General features: G+C 22.1%; 6 protein-coding genes across 6 annotated transcripts; 2 read left to right on the forward strand and 4 right to left on the reverse strand. All coding sequences in view use genetic code 6, as the record gives it.

The window, feature by feature from the left end:
• Positions 1 to 2296: 2296 nt before the first annotated feature.
• On the reverse strand, positions 2297 to 6354 carry TTHERM_00077050 (small GTP-binding domain protein). Its single transcript, XM_001015646.3, has 11 exons — positions 6008 to 6354; positions 5888 to 5957; positions 5583 to 5831; positions 5118 to 5368; positions 4464 to 4995; positions 4267 to 4376; positions 3854 to 3930; positions 3646 to 3803; positions 3371 to 3594; positions 3145 to 3308; positions 2297 to 3052 (listed from the first exon to the last, which is right to left on the reverse strand). Exons 1-11 carry the CDS (start codon positions 6313 to 6315, stop codon positions 2943 to 2945), a joined length of 2253 nt encoding a protein of 750 aa, XP_001015646.2. The 5' UTR covers positions 6316 to 6354; the 3' UTR covers positions 2297 to 2942.
• TTHERM_00077040 (hypothetical protein) lies at positions 2375 to 2764 on the forward strand (the record flags this gene model as incomplete). The annotated part of the gene is made up of 1 exon (XM_001015645.1): positions 2375 to 2764. The coding sequence occupies one exon, from the start codon at positions 2375 to 2377 to the stop codon at positions 2762 to 2764; it is 390 nt and encodes a 129-aa protein (XP_001015645.1).
• A 460-nt stretch (positions 6355 to 6814) lies between the features above and the next one.
• TTHERM_00077060 (hypothetical protein) lies at positions 6815 to 8397 on the reverse strand (the record flags this gene model as incomplete). The annotated part of the gene is made up of 4 exons (XM_001015647.1): positions 6815 to 6838; positions 6894 to 6994; positions 7051 to 7916; positions 8231 to 8397. The coding sequence occupies 4 exons, from the start codon at positions 8395 to 8397 to the stop codon at positions 6815 to 6817; spliced, it is 1158 nt and encodes a 385-aa protein (XP_001015647.1).
• Positions 8398 to 8832: 435 nt separating this feature from the next.
• TTHERM_00077070 (cyclic nucleotide-binding domain protein) lies at positions 8833 to 12959 on the reverse strand (the record flags this gene model as incomplete). The annotated part of the gene is made up of 7 exons (XM_001015648.2): positions 8833 to 9269; positions 9367 to 11031; positions 11080 to 11248; positions 11318 to 11620; positions 11840 to 12196; positions 12261 to 12704; positions 12771 to 12959. 7 exons carry the CDS (start codon positions 12957 to 12959, stop codon positions 8833 to 8835), a joined length of 3564 nt encoding a protein of 1187 aa, XP_001015648.2.
• A 4866-nt stretch (positions 12960 to 17825) lies between these two features.
• TTHERM_00077080 (carrier protein) lies at positions 17826 to 20412 on the forward strand (the record flags this gene model as incomplete). Its single annotated transcript, XM_001015649.3, has 7 exons — positions 17826 to 17910; positions 18054 to 18112; positions 18171 to 18432; positions 18674 to 18783; positions 18901 to 19018; positions 19429 to 19504; positions 20070 to 20412. The coding sequence occupies 7 exons, from the start codon at positions 17826 to 17828 to the stop codon at positions 20410 to 20412; spliced, it is 1053 nt and encodes a 350-aa protein (XP_001015649.2).
• A 1356-nt stretch (positions 20413 to 21768) lies between these two features.
• On the reverse strand, positions 21769 to 22464 carry TTHERM_00077090 (poly polymerase and DNA-ligase Zn-finger region family protein; the record flags this gene model as incomplete). The annotated part of the gene is made up of 1 exon (XM_001015650.1): positions 21769 to 22464. The coding sequence occupies one exon, from the start codon at positions 22462 to 22464 to the stop codon at positions 21769 to 21771; it is 696 nt and encodes a 231-aa protein (XP_001015650.1).
• Between the last annotated feature and the right edge of the window lie 1234 nt (positions 22465 to 23698).

Here is a 23698-nt window from a genome sequence, read left to right on the forward strand (position 1 = left end):
CAAATAAAATAATTTTTTACCATAATTTTCTTCAAGTATGAATTCCATATGATCACTTAAATAATTAGCACATTTATCATATTATTTATTTCAAAATAGTTGGAACTCTCTTTTATTTTCAAAACGAACTAAAAAAAACATTTTTACATATCATTTTGGAAAAATAAAATGGTGTTTCTAACATTTTGAAAATCATTCATTATATACAATAAATTAATCAAATTTCTTTGGTATTTTTAAAAGTAGAGAAATTAATTAGATATTTTTGCTTATAAAAATTTTTATTTACCATATTTTTAAATAAAGACATACATACATACATACATACATACATACATACATACATACATACTTTGAACTATGAAAGAAAATTTGGTTTTAATTATTGAAGAACTACATACATTAGCTGGAATAAAATAGAAAAATCTACAAAATAAAAATAATTTTTAAAATTTAAGAACAACTTGAATTTTTTCAACGTGACGTGTGACTAATTAATTACTTTTCTCTATTTCTTACTATATTTTTAAGTACACATTTTAAATAGAATTATTAATATTAAATAATGAATTTTATTTACACTAACTTTTTTGTGATGTCTATCTCTCATTAAAAGCAAGTTTATAAATTCATTTTTATTTATTTGTTCTTTTTATCCACGAAAAATTAATTAAATTTCCAATAATTGCTCTTCAATATTTTTGAGAAAAAAAAATGATATAATTAATTAAAAATTAATATAAATTAGAAGAAGTAATTATTTATTTTTTTATCAATTAGCTTTAAATTTATTTTTGATAATATAAAAAGTTTTTAAACTCTTCTCTTTAATCTCATTAGGTTCTCGAAATTGATCTGAGGTATATTTAATTATAAATATTATTATTATTATTAATACTTTCTAAAGATTTTAACTTACAATTTATTATTATATTATTTTTCCAAAGAAATTATGTACTTGAGTTTTTTCTTTTTCTATCTTTCTTAATTTAACTTATTTGTTAATATTAAATTTTTCTTTTATTATTACTAACTAATTAATTTATCCTATTCTTCTTTCTAACAAATTAATTATATATTTTTTCTTCAATATTTAAAAAGAGAAAATGATATTGGTTATTAAAGTGTATCAGTCTTAAATTTTGCTTTAGCAAATTGCACTAATCTCTATAATTTGACAATTAGTATTGAGTATAAACATTTTTATTTGCTTTAATTATGATATTTTTAGTTATAAAATAGAATTAAAAACAATATAATTAACTCTTTTAATTTGTTTGTTTAATTCCTTTTTTGATTCTTGATTTTCTTTTTTATTTTACTTGTGTTTTATTTTTCAAACTTTTTTAATTTAACTCCTTTTTTAATTCAAATTTTGCTTTTATTATTATTAATTAATATGTTTCTTATTATATTTTTTCTTCATCTTTTCTTTCTAAATTACTAATTAATTTTTTTTATTTTCATCATAATTTAAAAAGTTAGAAATAAATTAGCACAATTTATGCATTAGGCTTGGATTCTGCTTTAGCAAATTGCACTAATCTCTCAAATTTGACTTTTCGTTTTCAGTAAATACATTTTATTTGTTTTGGAATGTGATATTTTTAGTCATAAAAATGAATTTAAATAATTTAACTATTTTAATTTGTTATAATCTTTTTTTATTTTATTTATTTTTCTCTAATTTTTTTTTATTAATTTTAAGTTAAAAATTTTATTCTATTTAATTTTTTTAATTTATAATAAAAGCGAAAACCAAATCAATTTAGAAGAATACTTTGAAATAGAGGAAAAAGTAAAGAGTAAATATCTTAAATTAAAAAAATTAGTAGCCTTAAAATTATAATTTGTTTGGCTGTGATAAACAAGTAGTAAAAAAAGGATGAATAAATATTAAGTATTTTAATAAATTATAATAATATATTTTATTATATATTATTTTTTAATAAGTTAATTTAACCTAAAATATCATGAAAAATTATTTTTAAACCTTTTCATTAATCAAAAGTAAGTATCGACTAACAGTCATTAAATTTAATATTATTTTATTTATTTAAAAATATTTAATAACTTTATTTATTATTTTTTTTAATTTAAAAATATTTTTCTATTAAATTTTTTAAAATTAAAATATTTTTTGATTATTATTTTTATCATAAAACAATTAAACTTACTTTTGATTTAATTTAATTGCTACTTTAATAATCAAAAAACATTTGCCTATATTGATAGAAAAATTTTTAGATTTTACTAATTAATTAATTAAAAATTAACAATTTTTTTGAGTTAATTTCTAAAACGATATAAATATCTTTTTAATAAAAACATAATCAAATTAAATATAAAAAACTCAAATATATATTTTATAAATATGTTAAAGTAAAGAGATTAAGAAAAAGTAGCCAAAATTAGAGAAAACTAAGTGTAGCTGATATCTTCTTTGCAAAAAGCAGAGCAAAGCGCTGAATTAATTTTTAGTAGACTGGTTAATCAGAATATTAAGCAAGCTGAGACTATAAAAAATATAAATTAAGATGTTGTATAAATAGAAAATCAAGTAGAAAAAATGAAAGCAAGGATAGAGAATATCACATCTAAAATATTGAATTTGGTAGAAATAAATGAACAAGTAAATAGGGAAGTGATGAATAGATAAGCTGCAGTAGTAATATAAAAATGTGCCATAGAAATTGAATAATATTAAAATAAAAAACAAAAAGATTTGGAAGATTTAAAATAGAATTTTAGTAAATTAGCATGATGATAAATAAAAATGATAGATTTTTCAAATACAAGCAAATAACAAACAAACTAACAAAAATAAATCCATTTACAAATAAAAACTAGCTTTTTAAAATTAAAAATGTTAAATAAATTGATTGAATACTTATTTGTATTTTTAAATAATTAATCTTTTATTTATTTATTAGTTTTATATTTCAATCCTCTCTTTTATTTTTTAAGAAATTTTAGTCTTCTTTTTCTTTCTATTCTCTCATTCTCTAAAAGTAAGATTCTGATCCTTTTAACCACTCTTTTGGAGGCATTCCTTTTATTTATTTCAACAAATTTATAAATTACTTAAATTCGCAAAATAAATGGATTATATATTTATTAATTTTCCATGATTTTTTTATTTACCTTTTTTATTATCGTTGGTTTCAACTTAAATGTTGAAAGTGTGGCAAAAACGTCTAAATGTTACATCGTCCAGTAAAACTTAGAATTTAACATTTCCATATGGATATTATTTAGTTTATTTATAATCATACATTTCATTTTCAAGTCTAGATATATTTGCATTGCTATATTAAGTAAAATATATATCTTAAATAAATTGTTAGTTAAGTAATCCAATTAAATTTACGCAAACAACCATTTATATCTCTCTTCATGAGTGTTGAGAGGATTAACTATTGTGTAGTATTTTTTATTCATCAAGTGGTTAACTTTCTATTCTAGGATTTAGGTAAGCTTCTTGATGTTTGTATTATATAAAGCAGAAACTGGTACAACTGGGAAATCGGATTTCAAAGCAGATTGGTAATCAACGTTTTCTTCTAAAAGATCCATCTTATTCCATACTTCAATCTAAAATTATAAAATAGCTTTAAAATTACAAATATTTTAAGTAGTAGTTACCATTTTGTTGGTGTAAAACTATTAATCAAATCCAAGCTATTTAAGAACTTTTAAAACAGTCTTCTTTTAGTCTTCAGTATGAGGATGAGAAATGTCTCTAACATGTAAAACTAAATCAGCATGTTCAACTTCCATCAAAGTAGATTGGAAAGAATCGACTAAAAATAATCAAAACACATTAATATTTTACAGTTAATTTTTAATTTACCTAATTCGTGAGGTAAATCTGTGATAAAACCAATAGTATCAAGTATAATTGCCTATTATCCAGAAATTAGTTTAAACCTATTTTATAATTGTTAATAAATAAATTAATGAGTTAATTCTTTTTTAAATTCGACAAAAATCTTAAAAATTTATAGAAAATTACTTATATGAAAATATTTTTTTGAAAACAAAATAATATTTTTATAAATGAATTGCAAAATAGAAACAAAATTAAAACTTTAATGAAGAAAAAAACAATAATTGAAATAAATATTTTTTAATTTTCAAAAAACTATTGCAAATTATATTAAAAAATTCAAATTTGTCTAAAGGAACAAAATAAAGAAAGATGATAAAAAGCTTTTATTTAAGAAAGTGAATCTGAAATTTAAAAGATTTATTATATTTCTTTACTTTCTGGAAGTAGTTGAAAGAGTTTAGAAAAGGTTGTCCTTGCTTTCTACAACATCTTTTTTAATTAAGGCATTCATCAATGCACTTTTACCTGCATTAGTGTACCCAATCTATATTCAGTGAATTAGTTAATATATAGTATTCAATTTCAAATAAATTATTTTAAATCAATTATTTTTTCATAAAAAAATATTTACAAGAGCAATTGTGGGTACATTGTTGTATTGCTTCTTTCTTTTTTCACGCAGGAAATTTTAATTCTCGAGCAAAGATATGAGTTCTTTTTTAAGTTTTGATAATTTGTCATTAACGAGACGTCTTTAAAGCTCGAGCTAAGTTTCACCTTCACCTTGAACTTTACCTTTAGCAGCTCTTGATTTAGCACTGACGACTTCTAAAGAAATTTCTTAAGCAGTCATTAAGTCGCCTTTAAAAATGTTATACATTGCATTAAAAGTGGTTCCTCCTTCTCTTTGAAGCTTTGTTTTCAAATAATTCAAAAAGCAAACTTCGATTTGGTGGCGAGCTATTTGAGTTTATGCTCTCTTTGCAAAGATCTAGAGAATCATTGTGAATCTATCGAATACTCTTATTTTTTTGCCACTGCTATTATCATAGTCCGAAGTTTAGATTGGTTCGTCACCTTCTGCCTCTGTGTCTGAGCTCATCATAGGATTCTTCTTAAAAAATACTTCGTCTTCTCTTCCGTTCACTATTCCAGTCCATAACCTTCACACGCCATTAAATAATAATCCATCATTTATATTTAAATATAAATTGAGTAAATATTAAGAAAATTAATAAAATGAATGAAAAAATTGTTTCAATGGATAATAAGAAAATTACATTACCTTTCCAAGTTTTTATGCTAAGTTGGGGTGAGTTCAGTATTAATAAATACACAGTCGATTGAGTTGTCTTTAATATATATTCCAATATCCATAAGCTTTCCTTTTGTGAAAAATGATTTTCCTATTATCTTTTTCATCTTAATCAATGAACTCTTTGCTATTGACTCTCTTAGAATTTTGTTTCTCCACTCATGAAACATATCACCATCATCTTCTGTATCTGACTGATCATCTACTATTATACCATTTTTCTTTTAAAAGTAAAAACATATTGAATTGCAAGTTCTATGACATTAAATAGTTAACAAATAAAACAACTAACAAACTAAATTTAATTATTTTTGTGTGAATATTCTGATATGATAAATAAGGTAGAGATAATCTCGTTATTAATCAAATAATAAAAGAGGTATGCTGCTTTAAATAAAATCTATCTTCTTTTAATAGTTTAAAATAATTTCTTACATAATAAGTTCCTTTGAAGTAATGAGTGTAAATATAATCCCCATCTTTTATATTTGTTTAATCAAAATACTACCATCCCTCATCTAATTTAGGACGGTTATCTTCTTTGGGGTTTTTTCTTTTTCTTTTATTTTTACTTTCATAATTTGCATCTTCGACATGTTCTATCTACTATTCTTCTTGTTCTTCCTCTTACAATTATATTACTTTTTTGTCATACTCTTCCTTCCAGTAAGGTCCTTTTTAAACCTAAACAATTAATTGTAATAATTAGGCATAGTTTTTTCAACAAATTAATCATATACATTCCAATCTAACGATTTAGCTAAACCCACAGCTTCTTCAGCTAAATATAATTCCATAAGAGGACCTTTGCTTTATATTATTAACAATTTTACTCTTATTTCATGTTAGTATTGTATTACTTAGGAAAAAAAATAGGATGGAGAACCATGCAATTAGTTTCATATCCAATTTATTTCTACTATTATTTATCTTAACTTAAATTTTGTTTCCTGAAGTCGAGCTACTCTTTTTCAGAATATCTGTAAACTTGCTTAAAAACGAACTATTATTTGAGGAATGTTGACCCTCTAAAGAGTAATGATTTAATCATTAGAATAAATGCAAACTTTATTTTGAAGATTATTAGTTGTATCTTTAATCCAATGTTAATATTAATATAGAAATTCTAAAATTTTCTTGAATTATTTATATCAATCAATTATTGCATATAAATTAACTTTTAAGCAAGCAAGTATTTGATTTATTCAACCTAATTTATTTCTATTTTTATCAAAATTTTGTTAAAAAAAAAACTAAATTCAAAATTTTCTTCAAATAAAAATGAATTTATAAACCAGCTTAAAACATTTCTTTTATCTTCAACATAAATTACATACAATATGTTAATCAATCATCTAACAATATTAAAAACATTTATTTGGTCAAAATCTAAAATAATATTAACAGTAAGACTTATTATATTTTTATAATCGATATTAATTTACAAAGCTTTATCAATTTTTTTTGCATGTTTTTTATTTAAACAAATATCTTTTGGTAAATTTAGTACATTTATATAAATAAAATACATATATTTATTGGCTTACAGCTAAGAAAACTTATTTGGTTTCTTTGTTATGTTATATTTTCGTTATTTATTAATTTTTTATCATTCTATTTTACTCAATATTTGTTTAAATCTCATTAATATTTTTTTTAATTTAAAATCATTCATCCTTTGGTAAATATTACTGTTATTTAAAAAAAAGATATTAATTTATTTAATTAATAAAATATTATAATTACATCTAGAGTATTGGGATCGTATCCTTCAGCAGCCATTTTTTATTTAACTGAAACAGCAGGAATTCCAACTTTAACCATTTTTATATATTTTTTCATGTTTTCTTTACATATTTAAATAAATAAATTAAAATTAAATATTATTATCTCAATTAATTACCATCTAATTCTTCTACAGGTTATGCTGTTTCTTAGCCTTATTCTGCTGCCTATGCATCGCTTTGAACTTATGCAGGAGCCATTGGGGGAGGTGGTATAGGAAGACCACCTGGGGCACTTATAGGAGGAGGTGGTAAAGACATATTAGGTGGTGGAGGAGGAGGTAATGATGAACCACCTGGAACTCCTGGAAGACCTAAACTCAAGGGTGGTGGAGGAGGTGCATTTGCATTTACAACAATACCAGGTAATGAAGGAGGTGGAGGAGGAGCATTATTGTTAACAAAAATACCTGGGGCAGTTGGAGCAGGAGGGATGTTCATTGGAGGTGGAGGAGGTATATTCATCATCGGTGGAGGAGGAAAATTTAAAGGAGGTGGTGGAGGAGCACCAGAATTAACTACAATATTAGGTAGTGAAGGAGCTGGGGGAGCATTTGAGCTAACAACTATCCCAGGTAAACCTGGGGGAGGTGGAGGAGCATTTGGATTTACCACTATACCAGGTAAACCTGGGGGTGGTGGAGGAGCACTTGAATTTACAAAAATTCCTGGAGCCAAAGGTGGTGCTGGAGGGGCATTACTGTTAACATATCCATTTTACTATTGTTATTATTACATATATTGCTGATCATACTACTATTATTATTACTACTGCTACTACTATTATTACATTCCTTACTATTAATCAGGTTGGTTAGAAGAGTTAAAATATACAGTCAATTCTGGTTTTGGAATATCAGGTAACACATTGTAGAATTCAGGATTTACTGAATCTAGCTTTTTTTCTAACAAAAGTAGTTTTTGATCTATACCTTCAAGCAACTTTTCAATTGATAGCTAATCATTTTCAAGGCGGAATCCAACTCTATTATTGTTAATAAATTATATATTTTATAATGTCATTTAATAATTTCAACTATCATCAAAATAATTTATCTCAGCTTTAGCAGTTAAATGCTGAGCTTATAAATTTGCCTAATAATGCTCCAGAAAACAAATATTTCTTATGTTAATTCAAGTTATTTACCATTTAATCTTGTTAAGACTTGTATTGATTATTTATTTGTATATGTTTGTATAAGTAAATTGAGTTTATATTTAGTATGTATTAAGAAGAATATGATTTTTTTTTTAAGAAAATGAAAATTAACTTTTATTAAATGAAAATGAGAGATTTACCTATTTATAAAATCTACTGTATTGATTATAAACTCATTAACAACTCCTAAAGAGCATCTGATTGGAATACATTCTAATTAGGATAGATCTATACCTTATTATTCTTACTATTATTAAGCACCGTTTTGGTTACCATCCATAGGTGGATTCGATGCATAATCGCTCATTTAATATAAATCAAGTTTATGATAAAATGTGTAGAAGTATTCGCTCTTATTGCTTTGTTTGTTTCGTCCTTTTTTCCTTAAGCTTTATTTTCAAAATGAACTTTTTGAAGTCCAACTATAATCAATATTTAGTAAATTACTATTAAATATATTAACTATATAAAAGAAAATAGAAATCAGAAAATTTAATTATAAAAAATAATAATTTAAGGATAAATCATTCATTTTAAGGCAAAAAGTATATCTTTCTCAAATCTTATAATCTCAAAAGAAATAAATATCATCAAAATGCATAATTGTATGAAAACATATAAACAAACAAACATACAAAGCTACCTAACCTAATCCTAATCTTATTTTTTGTTTGAAGATATCAAATATTTCCATATGAATAAAAGTTGATCAGGTATGAAAATATAAAAAAGAGTAATCTTTTCACTCAATAAATTTAGTTTGGAAATTTATTAAAATTCCTTGATTTTCAAGTTAAATTTATTTTATTTTTGATATTTTTTAATTAATTTAAAATAATTAATGAAAAAGATAATAATTTAAATAATTAACTAAATATAATTAATTGTATTATAATAAATTTGCATATTAAAAATATGTATAAAAGTTTATTATTTTTATACACTGTTTAAGCTAACCAAGAAGATAAGTAAGTATTTATTCATTTTAATTAGCTGGTTTTAATAAATTATTCAATAACACTTTCTTTTTAGTTTGTTTATAATTTTAACTCTAAAGATTGCTAGAGGTGTTATGGAGATATTTCTAAATCTAGCTTTCTTTTATTCCTAGGTCTTCCTTTCTTAGTTAAATTATAGCTTGCAAGCTTTTTCCTTGGTTTTCTACTAATTTTAATAGATCTTTTTTAATAAATATTAAGATTTTACTTAGACTTATAATTTTCCAATACTAAATTATAATTATTATGTGGTAGAAAACTTTAAAATAGCTTCATACTTTCGAATTAGGGAATCAGAAATAGTGTTTCAAATTTATCATCTTCTTATATATTTTCATCACAATTGCTTTATTCATTTAATGATTCTTTATTTAATTTTTACTAGTAGTTTTGATTTTCCTCATTTTTAGTTTAGCTCATTAAAGAATTTAATTTCGTTTGTAATTTATTACCCTTTTTTGTTTTATTTGATTATGAAAAATTAGAAAATTGCCTTGACATTAACATAGCCAAGCTTTGGAATTAATTATGAGTTTAATTTTAATTTCCAATAAAAGTTTATGATGGTTGCTGACCCTGGAAAACTCCATTTAAAGATTGTTACTATTGGTATTATAAACCTGGTTTATATTATTAAGAGCTACGTTTCGAGTATTATGAAAGTTCTTTTATTTAGCTATTAGAAATACTACTTGAACCTTAATGAGGATTCAACTCATTTAAAACTGAGAGTCTAGACTAATTTTTTTAATTTAAAGATGATGGTAAACTATTAATTGTTGTATTAATATTTTATTATCCCTAAATAACACTAAGAGAGTTTCTTTTTGGAGAAATTTATGGATTTTTAAGATTTAATAAATGGGGATTATTTGTCTAACTTTAAATAGCTTAATTCTGTTAATTTATTTGAGTTTGTTAATTATTTACATTTTTAAGGTGGAATTAAGGACTATTTTTATTTATTTAAACTTTTGGCAATTAGTTCATACTATTTTAGGGCTTACTTTTAATTAATTAATCTTCAAGGAGTGGAGATAAGCACATTGAGTATTATTAGTTTTATATATTTTAGTAAGAAAAAATTCTTTCTGTCTCTACTGTTCCCACATATCCAGTTTAAATTTGCTAATTTGAAGGAATCTAAAATTCAGAAGTCACTTTATGTATCGGTAAACTTTGTTACATGTTCTATTATTATTATTACATATATTGTGTTTTTTAAGAATCTTCGATATTCAAAGTTTGTGTTTATGTTTAAATGCTTAATTTTTTTTCATCACAAAATTCATGTTATTTTTTCTTGACAGTATTATTAGCATAGCTTTTTTGAATATCAGTTTTTGAATAAATTTGATCACCAACTACTTAATCTTACTGATTTATATTTGAATCTTTAATTTCTTGAAAATCTGTGCTATCAATTATAGAGTCTTCTTAATCGTTGAATAGTGAAGTTAAAGATTTGGATTTCAGTTAGCCAAAAGAAGATTTATTAGGCAGCATATTCTATTTATTTTTATTATATTAGTCGTCATATTTATCAAATTCACTGTTTTTGTTATAATTCTTAAAATCAGAGGAAAACGCAAAGTTCAAAATTTTATGTTATTTTTTTTTATTTTGCTATTTTTTAGAGGTTTTTGAACGATTAAATTTTGGCTACTGAGATTTTTTTTATTTGATTTATTCTTCTTATTGCGATTTATTGGAAATAAGTAACCCGTTTCTTCTTTTTATAGCATTTTACTAGCTACTTTAGTTTTCATCAAATAATCCAGAGTTTTCTATATCATCAATCATATCTTGCATTACAGTTTCTTCTTCCTCTTCATCAATAAGATATACTATATCATTTTAGCTTTCACTGAAAATTAATTGTGGTGAACAGGTTATAAAAACTTCATCGTCATCATATTCGAGTAGCTAGTAAAACTAGTTTTCTATTAAGTTAAATATAAAACCAAAATAAATTAAATAATAAAAAATACTCTATTAAATATCTTAGATTTATTCTTCTTCATCATAATTTTGGCTTTAGTAAGCATAGTCTTTTGGCAATCTGAGTCTAAAAAATCTGAGTTGATTGTGCATTTATTTAAAGTTTTTTAAATTTGATCTCTTTTTTTACTATCGGTCAAAGTCTTATCTTTTTTAAGGCTTCATAATATAACAATAAATAAATAAATAATTTAAAAATCAAAATAAATTGAAAAATTAATGAGTTACTATTTCACATATGTAACGTTTTAAAAGCAATTCTTTGTTTACTTCGTAATGCAGTAGTGGGCAATTTAATATACTATGAAATTTATTCTTGCAAGATTGACATTACTTTAACAATGCACATTCATTTTTAAAACGGATAGTGTGAACAAGCATACAATATTATTCATAATCTAATCTATAATTTTATAAGATGTTTTCAAACACTTCTTTTTATATATATGCAATTTGTGTAGTATTCTTTGAGATATACTCATATTTACATGGAGTATTACCAATAAAACTTTCATTATCGAAAGTGTCTCCCTAATTTAATAAGATTACTTGTAAATTAATTAGACTTAAAAAAAATTATCTACTGTGGTTTATCATAAAATAAATGCAGTGCATTTAAACTTTGTTAAATTTCAATTTATCGATATTTTTAGAATTAAAATTAAAAATTTGATATTTAAATGTTTTCTATTTTATGATAACCTACAGTAAGTAAGTAAGTAACAAAAATTTAATTTCAATGATTTTTACCTGTTTTAAAATTGAAACTATGATTTATTTTTATTGTTAGCTATAGGAGTTTTGTTTAAGTTTTATGACTTGTTAGATTTCTCCAGATATAATGAAATATAAATTTTTAGAGGGTTTTCCTTGATTTAGAATACAATCTCCTGGCCCGTAAACTGCTTCGCTAAATTAGGATTAAATTTCTTACCTAATTTTTTCTGAGAAGTAGTTAGTAAAAAGTGGTATTTAGTTGATGACCTTGGCAAAAAACTCGAAATATACTTCGTCTCTAACACTTTTACTCATATTTTAAATGAGTTATTTTCCTTTTTAAGGATTATCATTCTAATTTCTATGTGAATATTCTAAGAATCTAATAACCTATTTTTTAAAACATTGCTTAATTAATTAATTAATTTTTAATATGAAATATAAATTATTTTACTTTATTTTAACTTTATTTGGAAATATTTCTCACCTTCATGTAAGTGAGTACTAAATTCTTGTTAGCTTTAAGCTCTTGAGTATGTGCCTATTTTTCTTTTACAATATTCCCTATTGTATTTATAGCGAAAGCAAATATTCCACAGCTAAAACACGTTTAAAAAATAACATAAACCCTTTCGTATTTATTTATGGGAACAACATCTCCAAAACCCACAGTGATCATTGCAATAATTGCAAAATAAATTGAACTGATATAATTATCTATAAAAGGGGCTTGGTCTAATTGATTTTTAACTATCCAATTGTTGTCTTTGTCTGAATACAACCCAACAAAATGAAATCCACATCCACAAATATGAGCAACAAGTAAAATTTGATAAAGCAGCTGAAACAGTTAAAAATAAATTGGAAATTTTTGACTCAGCATGAAATTTTCATCAATCTTTTTGTATTTATTTTTTAATAATTAAAGAAAATAATATTTGTTAAAGATTATTTTGTATTTTACTTTTTCAAATATTTCTTACATTTAGAATATTCTGACTAGAAAAATCAAAGCATAATATGACTAGCTTTGATTGGCATAAAGAGCACCTGCAGTTATGATGTCGAAAAATAAATAATTTTGAAAATAATGCTTATAGGCAGAGAGTCTGTCGACAACTGCTATTCCTTCGCTATAATATCCTTTATTCATTTTAAAGAAGATCTCACAAATGAAATATATAGGAGGAATTTGTTCAAATATAAGTATAATATATTAATTGCTAATGTTGACATTAAAACAAACTTTTATTGGTAAGAAGAAAAACTGTCCTAAGATTAAAATAAAAGACTAAATCTCTAGACTAACCACTACAAAGTGAGATGGATCTATAACAGGTATTTGATTGAATTTTCTCCAAATACTTTTGATTGACCTTTTGAGTCTATCTTTAAATCTAATATTTTTATTTATTTTAGCAAATTTTACTCCAAAAGACTTGTCATTTATTAACCCAAAATGGTATTCTTGAAGTGTGAATATATTTCTAAAAGAAATAAGCTTATGTAAAAGGAATTTGAATTTAATTATGAAGTATAAGATATTTAGATAGTTTTTAGAATACGCTTTTTGACTAATAACATTTAACGTTTTGTCATTTTCTTCTGATTGCTCTTTGTAAATATTTTACTTTGTGGAAATTGATTCTTAAGATAATCTTTACATACCATAAAAAGGGTTATCCTTTACATCTTCTAATTGCTATTTTTCTGTTTGTACTTCTCCTTCTTCTGAAATTTGGCTACTTTCTTTTAATAAAATTATAATCTTATAAACCCTTCTTTAAGCTTTAAGATTTTTATGTAATTAATAGACTTAATTATTGAATATAGAAAACATTTTACAAATAGAAGACTATGGGGTTTCTATGTCATCGTAATATCTGAGATTTCTTTATTCTATCTTATCATAATTTATAATTTAATCAGCGTTTTATCTAGTACCGATGCCTAATTGTTTAAAAGTATTTCCTAATTCAAAGTTATCAGATTATTTTTACTAACAAAAAGAATAATTAAAGTGATCTTGAATTTTTTTAGTTTCCATTAAACTAGCTACGATAGCTTATTTCCTCTAATTTTAACCATTTATAAGAGCTCTGTCAGTAATATCTGCAACCATACTTTCAATATTTCGAAAAGCAGAACTGCAATCGCAGTTAATTTATTCATAATCATTATCCATTAAAGCTCTAGTAGCAAGTAAAGTTATATAAAAACTTTAAATGAAGCAATTTTAATACTGATTATCTACACTAAATCTATTCTAAAGTTACTACTTTTAAATGATATTTAAGTAGCTTAGTATTTTATAAATAAGCCTTATTTATTATAAAAATTATTTCTAAAATCAAAGCTCCTTTTTTATCTAAAAATATAGTAGAAGTTAGTTAGTTAAAAGCTGAATTCTTTTTCTTAAATAATTAATTAATTAATGCTTTTTTTTCCCTTTTACCTCAATTCATTTTATCATAAACTAATAATTTATAGAAATGGAGAGTAAAAATATTTGAATAAAAAATGGAAACATTTTAATTATTTTCTTATTTCTAAATTAAAAGTTTAAATATAAACTATTTGAGAAGAGAGCTTTTCATTTTAATATGAATATTTGAATTTAAAAAATGTTTGTGTCTAAAATTAAAATAATTAATTAATTAATTGATCAATTAATTCAGAAGCGATAAGCTACTTTTGCAATTTTTATTTTAAAAAGTTTACAGTTATTAATAATTAAAAGCAAATAAATGTATTAAATAATTTGTTAACTTTGAAATTTAAAATTTTTAGATGAAATATAGAAAGCTAAAAAAAATAAACAAATTTTTATTAAATTAAATATAAATAATTAAAATAGAAATAATATAATTTTTTATTTTTAAAAAGAATAAATAAATAAATAGTATCTGAATATTTTTATTTATCTTTAAATTTTGTTTGAATAAAAAATCTTTAATTTAAATTAATAATAGTAATTATAATTTTTGGAGTTATTTAAAAAAAAATAATTTTATCTATCGAACTATAGCAAATTTATTAGGATTATCAATTGTGTATGTCTTATGTATAATAATGTAAACCATTGTTAAAATAATTAGTAAAAAAATTCAAGGAATCTAGTGAAACTGATAAAATATTTTCTAATCTAAATAATAATAATGAAATTGGTATATAATCGTTGTTGCCGATTAGAAACCAAGAATACATAGATAGTATGGGGAAGTCAAATAATCATTAAGCAACAACTTTTTCTTAAAAAAAATAATTTTAACATTGATCTTATATTATCAAAATGAACTTTTTTTAAACATTTTAAATTTATGAGTAAATGAAAAAAAGTGAAGGTTTTGAATAATATATTAAATTTAACAACAATTTGTATTTAGAGATAAAGTTTTAAAACTAAATATTGAATAAAGAGCAAATAATAAATAAATATTTATTGAATTATGTTCAAATAATTATATCATAAATTCACTTTATATTTTTTTTATATTAGACTGTTTGTCTGAATAAAAAACATCTCAAATAAACTAATAATCATAATAATCAATCAATATTAGTATTTTTTAGAGGAAAGTGCAATAATCTTGAAAAATCATTTTTTAAAAAAAATAATTTTAGCTTTGAAATTAATTTTTCTAAATGAATTTATTTATTTTTAAACAGTTTACATAAATAAAAATAAATTAAAATATTAAATAAATAATTTATTAAATTGAATATTTAATATTTGTAGAAAATAAATATATTTTAGTGATAAAATTTAAAAAAATAAATATTGAATGAAAAGTAAGTAAAAAACAAACTAATAAATAAATTTTTATTTGATTTATATAAATAATTATTATTTTAGTAATAATAAGCTAATTTATAAAGGAGTGGAATCATTTTTAATTCTCAAAACTCTACATTTACTATTTGTTTTTATTTATCTTCAATTGTTTATTTCTATAAAAATATCTAAATTAAAACATGAAGTTTCTATTTTTATTGTTAATAAAAATATAGAAAAATAATTAGAAATAGGAAAGGATAATCACTTTACGGGCTTCAAATAAATAATAAGTGGAGATTTTGAAGAGTATAGAATTATGGACAATATTAATTTTTGGAGAAATTCTTAATAATCTCGAAACAACAATTTTTTCTTAACAAATTATTTTAACATAGATTTTATTTAATCTAAATGAAAAAAACGCATTTATTTTATTTGTAAAAAAGTAAGAGTGAGATATTATCTTTTTTTAAATATATGTTAATAATAAAATAATTGATCTTCTCTTTGTAATTGTTTTTTTAGTTATTAAAATGAAAAAGCTAATTATTTAATTAATGCTGGATTCAGATATATTAGGATTTAAATTATTGGTTATGTAATTTCTCAGATAAGATAATTTAATTTTTAAGGAAAGATATATTATTTAAATAGATAAGCAATTTGGTAGTTTATTTTGATTGATTAATTTTTTATTTAAGTACTACTTAAAAATATTTTATTTTAAATGGAAGATGCGTATTTAATTTAGTTAATTATATGTTTTATAGTTATGATCTATTAATAATTTTTGACTTGAGTCTTAATGATATAGCAAGTAATAGCAATTTATTACGATTCATTATATTTAAATAAGTAATTTCTTAAGAAATTTCTCTTTAAAATAAGAAAAAAGTTCTAAATTGCCACAGTTCACAATTTTTTATACTGATTCAAAAAACAATTTATTTATTTATTCATTAAAATAAAAAATACTCATCTTTTTTATGTGGGAAGGCAATCATTATTTTAGATCATATTATAATGTATTTTACAATTGCTCAAGGTGATTTTAATTTTATCCATATATTTATTTACAGAGTATCTTTACTATATTTTGGATAAAAGTACAAAGAAAAATTACAAAGGCTAATTGATATTTATTAACTTATGTGTTAAATATTCTATCTAATAAATTCTGTTGGCTTACAAGTCACATTAATTATCAATAAATGAATAAATAATTATTGTTTCATATTTGTTTTATATGGTTTAAAAAATTACAATCGAGTTATTCTCTTGATAAAATTAATATCTTCTAAGCGCTATTTAAACTCTACTTCTTTATTTTAAAATAGAATTTACTATTTTTTGTAATCAAAAATGTAAGTCAAAAGATAAAAACTTCTGCTGATTTTCCAAAGAAATCATTCTGGAAAGATACAGATTTATTTAAATAAACACAGACATTCGTAATCGTATTATGAATTGTCGACAGAAGTGATATACTAACAATTATTATGACTTTTTAAATCAGAGCGATAATACGTGACAAAATTTAAAATTGTACAAAAAAGAAATACCCTCGATGAAAAAAGTAATAGAGGATGAAATTTTACAATTTGCAAATAGCAATTGAACAGCATTAAAATTTATATAAAACAAGTAAATATTGATATTCTCCCTATTCAAACAAGAATGCCTTCAATTAATATACTTAATCTTAAGATAAATTTAAGAATAAATTAATTTGGGAGGAAGAAATTTAATTAGTGGTAGGGTAGAATACATTCATTCATTCTTTATTGATCAATTAATTGACTTTTTAATATTTTATCTCATTAAAAAAAAGGCAAACGATAAACATTAAAACAAGCTATTTAGCAAGCAAGCAATCAATCAATCAAACAAAAAATAAAGAAGAAAGAAACAAGCAAGCATTTAATATATAAATAAAATTAAGTCTGAGATAAAAAGATATAGATAGATATTGATAATATTTATATATTTGTTTCAATTAATTTCATTGTAAATGTACCAAGAAAACAAATAAGCAAATAATCAAACAAATTAACAGAGCAACTAAAGTAAAAAAGAAAAGTCAAGTTAATAGCATTAAAAATTATTAAAAATAAGAATAATTAAAAAACTATAATTTTAATAATACCATAAAATACCTTAAATTAACTAAATTTAATAATACAAACAAGCAAATAAATAAATAAACAAACAAATATACAAATAAATAAATAAATACTTAGCATGATTAGCGCTGCAGAAGATAAGGAGTTAACATTTGAGTGGGAAGTAAGAGAAAACGATATTCCTTACTCTAAGCATATGATAGGTTAGATATTCTACAATTAAAAATTGTGTTTTTAAGCAATAAACGTCTTGATGATTTCAAGCACTTATGTTTGATTGATTTCAAGAAATTTGTATGTATGTATTTCTGCTTGTTTTAATACTGTTTATTTAATATATATAAAGCTGGTTGCATAGCTGGTATGATCGAACATTCTACCATGTTTCCCTTCGATAATATCAAGGTAAAATCACAAATTAGAATTTAAATTCAACCTTTTATTGAATTATCTTTGACAACAGACCCATTCCCAAGTCACTAAGAATATGAACTTCTTTTAGATTGTACGTTAACTCCATTCTGAAGGAGGTATTCCTGCATTCTACAGAGGTATAGGTTTAGTAGCCTGTGGTTCTATGCCTGCACATGCTGCCTTCTTTTCAATTTATGAGTTAGCAAGAGTCAAGTTTGGAGTTAACGATGAAGAGCATCACCCTTACTTGTTTGCTTTGACAGGTGCATGTGCTTAATTCTTACACGATTTAATTATGACTCCCATTGATGGTAATTAAGTTCTTTTATTCAAATTAACATGATTGAAAATAGCAAATGGAAAATTAGGTTAAATATAAAATGCTATACTATAAAATAAATTACATTCAATTAAACCACTATAATTTTAAGAGTTAAGTTGAAAATTTGTCATAAAATTACAATCTCATAAAGGCCTATTTATTTATTACAGCTATTTTAAACTGCTCAACATAAACTAATTAAGTAATTCTGATTATATAAAAAAATGTAGTCATTAAGCAAAGAAAGTAAATTAGCAATTTGCCAGCCAATGATATCATCAGAAACATGATAAGAACTGAAGGATACACTTCACTCATTAGATCTTTCCCTGTTACTTATGTAAAAAATTCTCTACATAAAGAGTTTTAAAAATCATGAAATATTTTTTTAATAAGCTTTATTAGAGGCTATAAATCTACTTTCTAATCAAATTCAACTTTTTTTCTTAATATAAAGCTTATGAATCTTCCTCTATCAGCAATTTTAGTTGGTGCTAATGAAACACTTAAAGTAGCATTCTAAAAGAGTTACAATCATAATTTCTTGTCCTACTTCACCTGCGCTGGTGTAGCTGGTAATAAATTAGTCTATCAATTAATCATTTATTTATTTAGCTCCTATTGTATTGCTAGAAATCAAATTAATTTAACTAAGTTTATGATTTTTATAAAAATTTCTCTTCTTTTCACATACAAAAGTGACATAGCAAGTAAAAAAAATAGATATTTAAAATAGTCATTCTGCAGCAAATTTTACTGAATTCTAGCATTAAAAAATAATAGCCTCTTTAAAAATAAAGAAATAGAAAATTCTAAATTATTTATATTAATTGCTTTTTGTTTATTATTTAAATTTTGAATGAGCAAATTTGTTTGTTTAATAGTTTGAAGAGAAATGCAATACATTACATTATAAGTGCATATTTACATGCAAGTTCAATTTTATTTTAAATCTATTTAATTTTTTTGTATTTTTATTATTAAGGTGCTATAGCAGCAACTTTGACCACTCCATTTGATGTGATTAAGACAAAACTCCAAACACAAGACATTTACTAAAAGTAATTAATTATATATAAATATATTTTAGAAATGAGAGATTTGATAAAAATAAGGATAAAGTGTCAAAATGTTGAATAAAATTAATACATTTTGGTAATTTATAAAAATTGTTTATTTAAAAAATTGCTTATGGATTGATTAAAAGATAATAGATTTACTTACTAATAAAAACTAAGAATTGTGTCTAAAGAAAATTTAAGAAAAAAAAATATTGCATCATAACTAGTAAAAATTCGAAGATTATTGAGGAGTATTAAATTGTTAATTATTCTATCAAATCTTATCAATAAGCATAAAACACGCATACAAATATAATTAAATCTCATAATACAACAATTATAATCAAAAAAATTATTAGTTGATAGAATTTCACAAGAAATAAGCTCAAAAAATTAAAAACAAAATGACCATTTTAATTTTTATTAAAAAATTTTAACATTAAAAATGAACTCATTTTTACGAACTTATTAAAATAAAAATGATTTAAAATAAATTGTTAATTTGTTAAAGCTTAAAATTAGTAAGTTAAATTATTTTATTGAATTATTTTTTTTACTTAATTAGGTACTGCTCTGCTTGTGATATGACTAATGAAAATAAATAAGTAACTAATAAAAAGGGAAATAATATTAATAATCAATTTAAAAAGTAATAATAAGCTCAAGCTGCCTACAATTTTAGTAGCAAAGTTAACGGTTGTGAAATTAATGAATAAGTTGTATGTAGAAAGGCTAAATATGAAAGCTTCTTATAAACATTTAAGCTTATTTTGCAAGAAGAAGGTGTACGTGGATTATTTAGAGGATTTGGTTCTAGAATTATAATATTTTCACCATCCTCTGCTATCTCTTGGGCAAGTTATGAAACCATGAAAAGATATTTACTTAAAAAGATTCCTACTCATTGAGAGATAGTAGGTTATATTGACTTCCAATTTATTATCTTCTTACCAGCTAACTAATTTAAAATCTCTATCTTTCCATCTATTCATATATTTTTGATTAATTAATGCTTTTGGGCTATATACAGCTAGCTAGCTCTTTCACATTCTTTCTAAAAATCTAATCAAAAAATAAATAAATAAAATAATTCAACAAATAATAAAAGTAGAGCTTTTCAGAAATCAAAAATTCTTAACTATTCTTTATAAATAATAAATATAAATAATTTCCTTAAAGAAAACAAATAAAAAATAAATAAATCTTAATTAAATTATCCTTTATTTTTAAATAGCCATTTGTAAAATGTATATTTACTTAGTTCAATTAAATCATTTTCAAATTAATCAACAAATATTGCATTCCAAACAAAATCTTTATTTTAAAATAAATAAATAAATCCTTTATCACAAATAAATAAAAATGAAAAATATTCAAATAAAAAAAAATAGAAATCTCACTAAAAAAGTATATTTTTAACGTAAAAAATATTAACTTAATTTAAAATTAATTAGAATGATTTGAAAAATATTTAAAAAAGCTTAAATTTATTTTTAAATTTATAAAATAAAATTTTTACTATTCCAAACACTAAAAAAAAACATTCATTCATTTATTATTTTTTATGTAGTTTTTAAACTTTAAATTATTTAATATTTCCTTTGATTTTATTAAAATTCATTAAAATTATTTATTTATCTTTGTTTTGATATTAAGATATTAAATTAAACAATAATTGTTTCTTATCCTTATTTGATCTCTTAATGATTGTCTTATTAATGATATACAATATATAATTTAATATTTCCTTTGATTTTATTAAAATTCATTAAAATCATTTATTTATTTTTATTTTGATATGAAGATATTACATTAAACAATTATTGTTTCTTATCCTTATTTGATCTCATAATGACTGTTTTATTAACAATATACAATATATAAAATACTGAAAATTTTAAAGTAGTAAATTCTATATTTCCATCATAAAGTGATATACAAACTAAATAAATATATTTTATAATATTTAATTTTTGCTTATTTTCAAATACATTATTTTACATTCAAGCATTAAAGATTGATTTTCATATGATTAAATTATGTTGATTTTAGTTTGTTTTTGATCCATTAGATAGATAATGCTTTTTCTTTTAATTAATTAGGTTTTATTTAGAGTTAGAAAGAATTTACTTATTTCATAATAAAAGCTTTAATTTAATTAAGATATATATATATATACTATATAAACAAACTTTAAAATATAATTATGTTTTTAGTGTTTTGAATTTAATAAAATAGTTTATTTATCATATGATATTTTAGATTCAATCAACCCATTTGGTTCTTTCTACTTCATCTAAATCGAACCAGTTTTTACAATTAACCCAATCGGTATCATCAAGATATCCAGGGCAATAATATTAGCCATCAGCAAAGTAGAATCTGAGATTTTACCCACCACAAGAAGGACAATTAGGCTGAATGCCTAATACCTTAGAAAGTGCACATCTATAAACTAGTTATTCCTTAGCTCCACTTACTGAAGCATTATTTTTAGTTAACAATTCTTATAATTGTTTCACTGTTTTTTTCTCGAACAATTTCCTGTATGATTAGTATTCCTTCCATTGAGCCTTTGTTAATGTTTTTTGTTACTCAACTTTTTCTACTGGTCTGTGTTAACGGACAACAACTTTTGGGAGATGCTTTACTCTTTTATTTTTATCACCTTATTATATTTTGAGAGCATCTCTAATTTCCTTATGATATTTTTCATCTAGTTCATCTATGTCCTAAATGTCCCAAACTTTGAGATTTTTGAATTTTTCAGGCAGTGTTAAGCAACTTGGATGGTACCACTTTTTGTTAATATGAGTGTGTTCCTCATCAAAATAAACTGTATGGCCAATTCTCAAAGTTCCTTGATCAATAGTTTTTTAGCATCCTTTGCATTCTGATTTATTGCTCTTAGCTAATTCAGCACAATAGCACTCGTAATAAAAGGACTTAAAATCTGTCATGTTTATTTGTTTATTTATTTATTAATCTAATAGAAATAATTATGTTTTTTTTAATACACTTAATCTTAATTGTTTTTTTTAATAAAAAATATCTTTCTAAGTTAATTACCATCAGTTTTTGATACACAATTCGTATAGACAATATAATTAATTTGTCAGATAATAAAATCTGTTTTCTGTTTATATGGAGGAAGCCCATTCTGATAAATATTAATTTTTCTTTTTTCTTTAAAAAGCGCGGATACTTATTTGTTATACACTTATATATAATAAATACAAATAGTTGTTTGTTTTAAATAATTAATTTCGAGCTGGAATATTCAATATTAAAAAGTTCCTTCTAATAAAATTGAAAGCAAGCAAATTAATATCAAAAGGCAAGATAATCAAAGAGTTTTCATTAAATAAAGATATTTATTTAAAAAGATGTATTAAAAGATAAAGGAAATAAATAATATTGGGCTAAGTCTATAAATTTTAAAAAATATAAAGTTTAAATTATAGTTAATATAATTATGAAAATAATATTTAGCAATAGGATAAATAGGTTTGTTAACTTTAACTAAGCTGGAATATCTTACTCTATAAATACTCCAATTAAATGATTTGTATAATAGATCATTTTTAATAAATTTAGAGTTGTAATAATGTAAAGTCACTTGATCAAAAATAAATATATTTTCATCTAAAATTCAAGATTTAGTAATAATCTGTAAAAAACAACTAAAAAAATAAACAATTTATGTTGCTAAAATTATAGCAATTTTTAATTAAACTTACAATTTTATGATGGCAATTTTAAAGAAGGGAATCTTAATTAATAAAGATTTTATAAAACAAAGTTAAGATGAAATGAAAATAAATTAGAAAGCTTTAGTTTAAATTTTAATTTAGTGTCAAATATTGAATAATTTACTAAAGTAAATCAAAATAATTTGATATCGAAATAAATGAATAATAACATAATTTGTTACAGAAACCCTTCATTTGATTATTGGATTCTTAAGTTAATATTTTCTTCTATAAATTTTTTTATGAATTAAAAAAAAAAATAAAAATTATGCTATAATATGTGATAAAATTTCGTTATTTATTTTAGCATACATTTATATTATAAAAAATATAATATTTAATCAAAAAATATAAACAAATTAATTTATCAAAAATTTTTTAAAAATTTAATCAACTTATTCAAATAAACTAAAAAATATATAATTTATTAACCATTATTAAT

Source organism: Tetrahymena thermophila (assembly GCF_000189635.1).
Source record: "Tetrahymena thermophila SB210 genomic scaffold scf_8254650, whole genome shotgun sequence".
Classification (NCBI taxonomy): Eukaryota; Ciliophora; class Oligohymenophorea; order Hymenostomatida; family Tetrahymenidae; genus Tetrahymena; species Tetrahymena thermophila.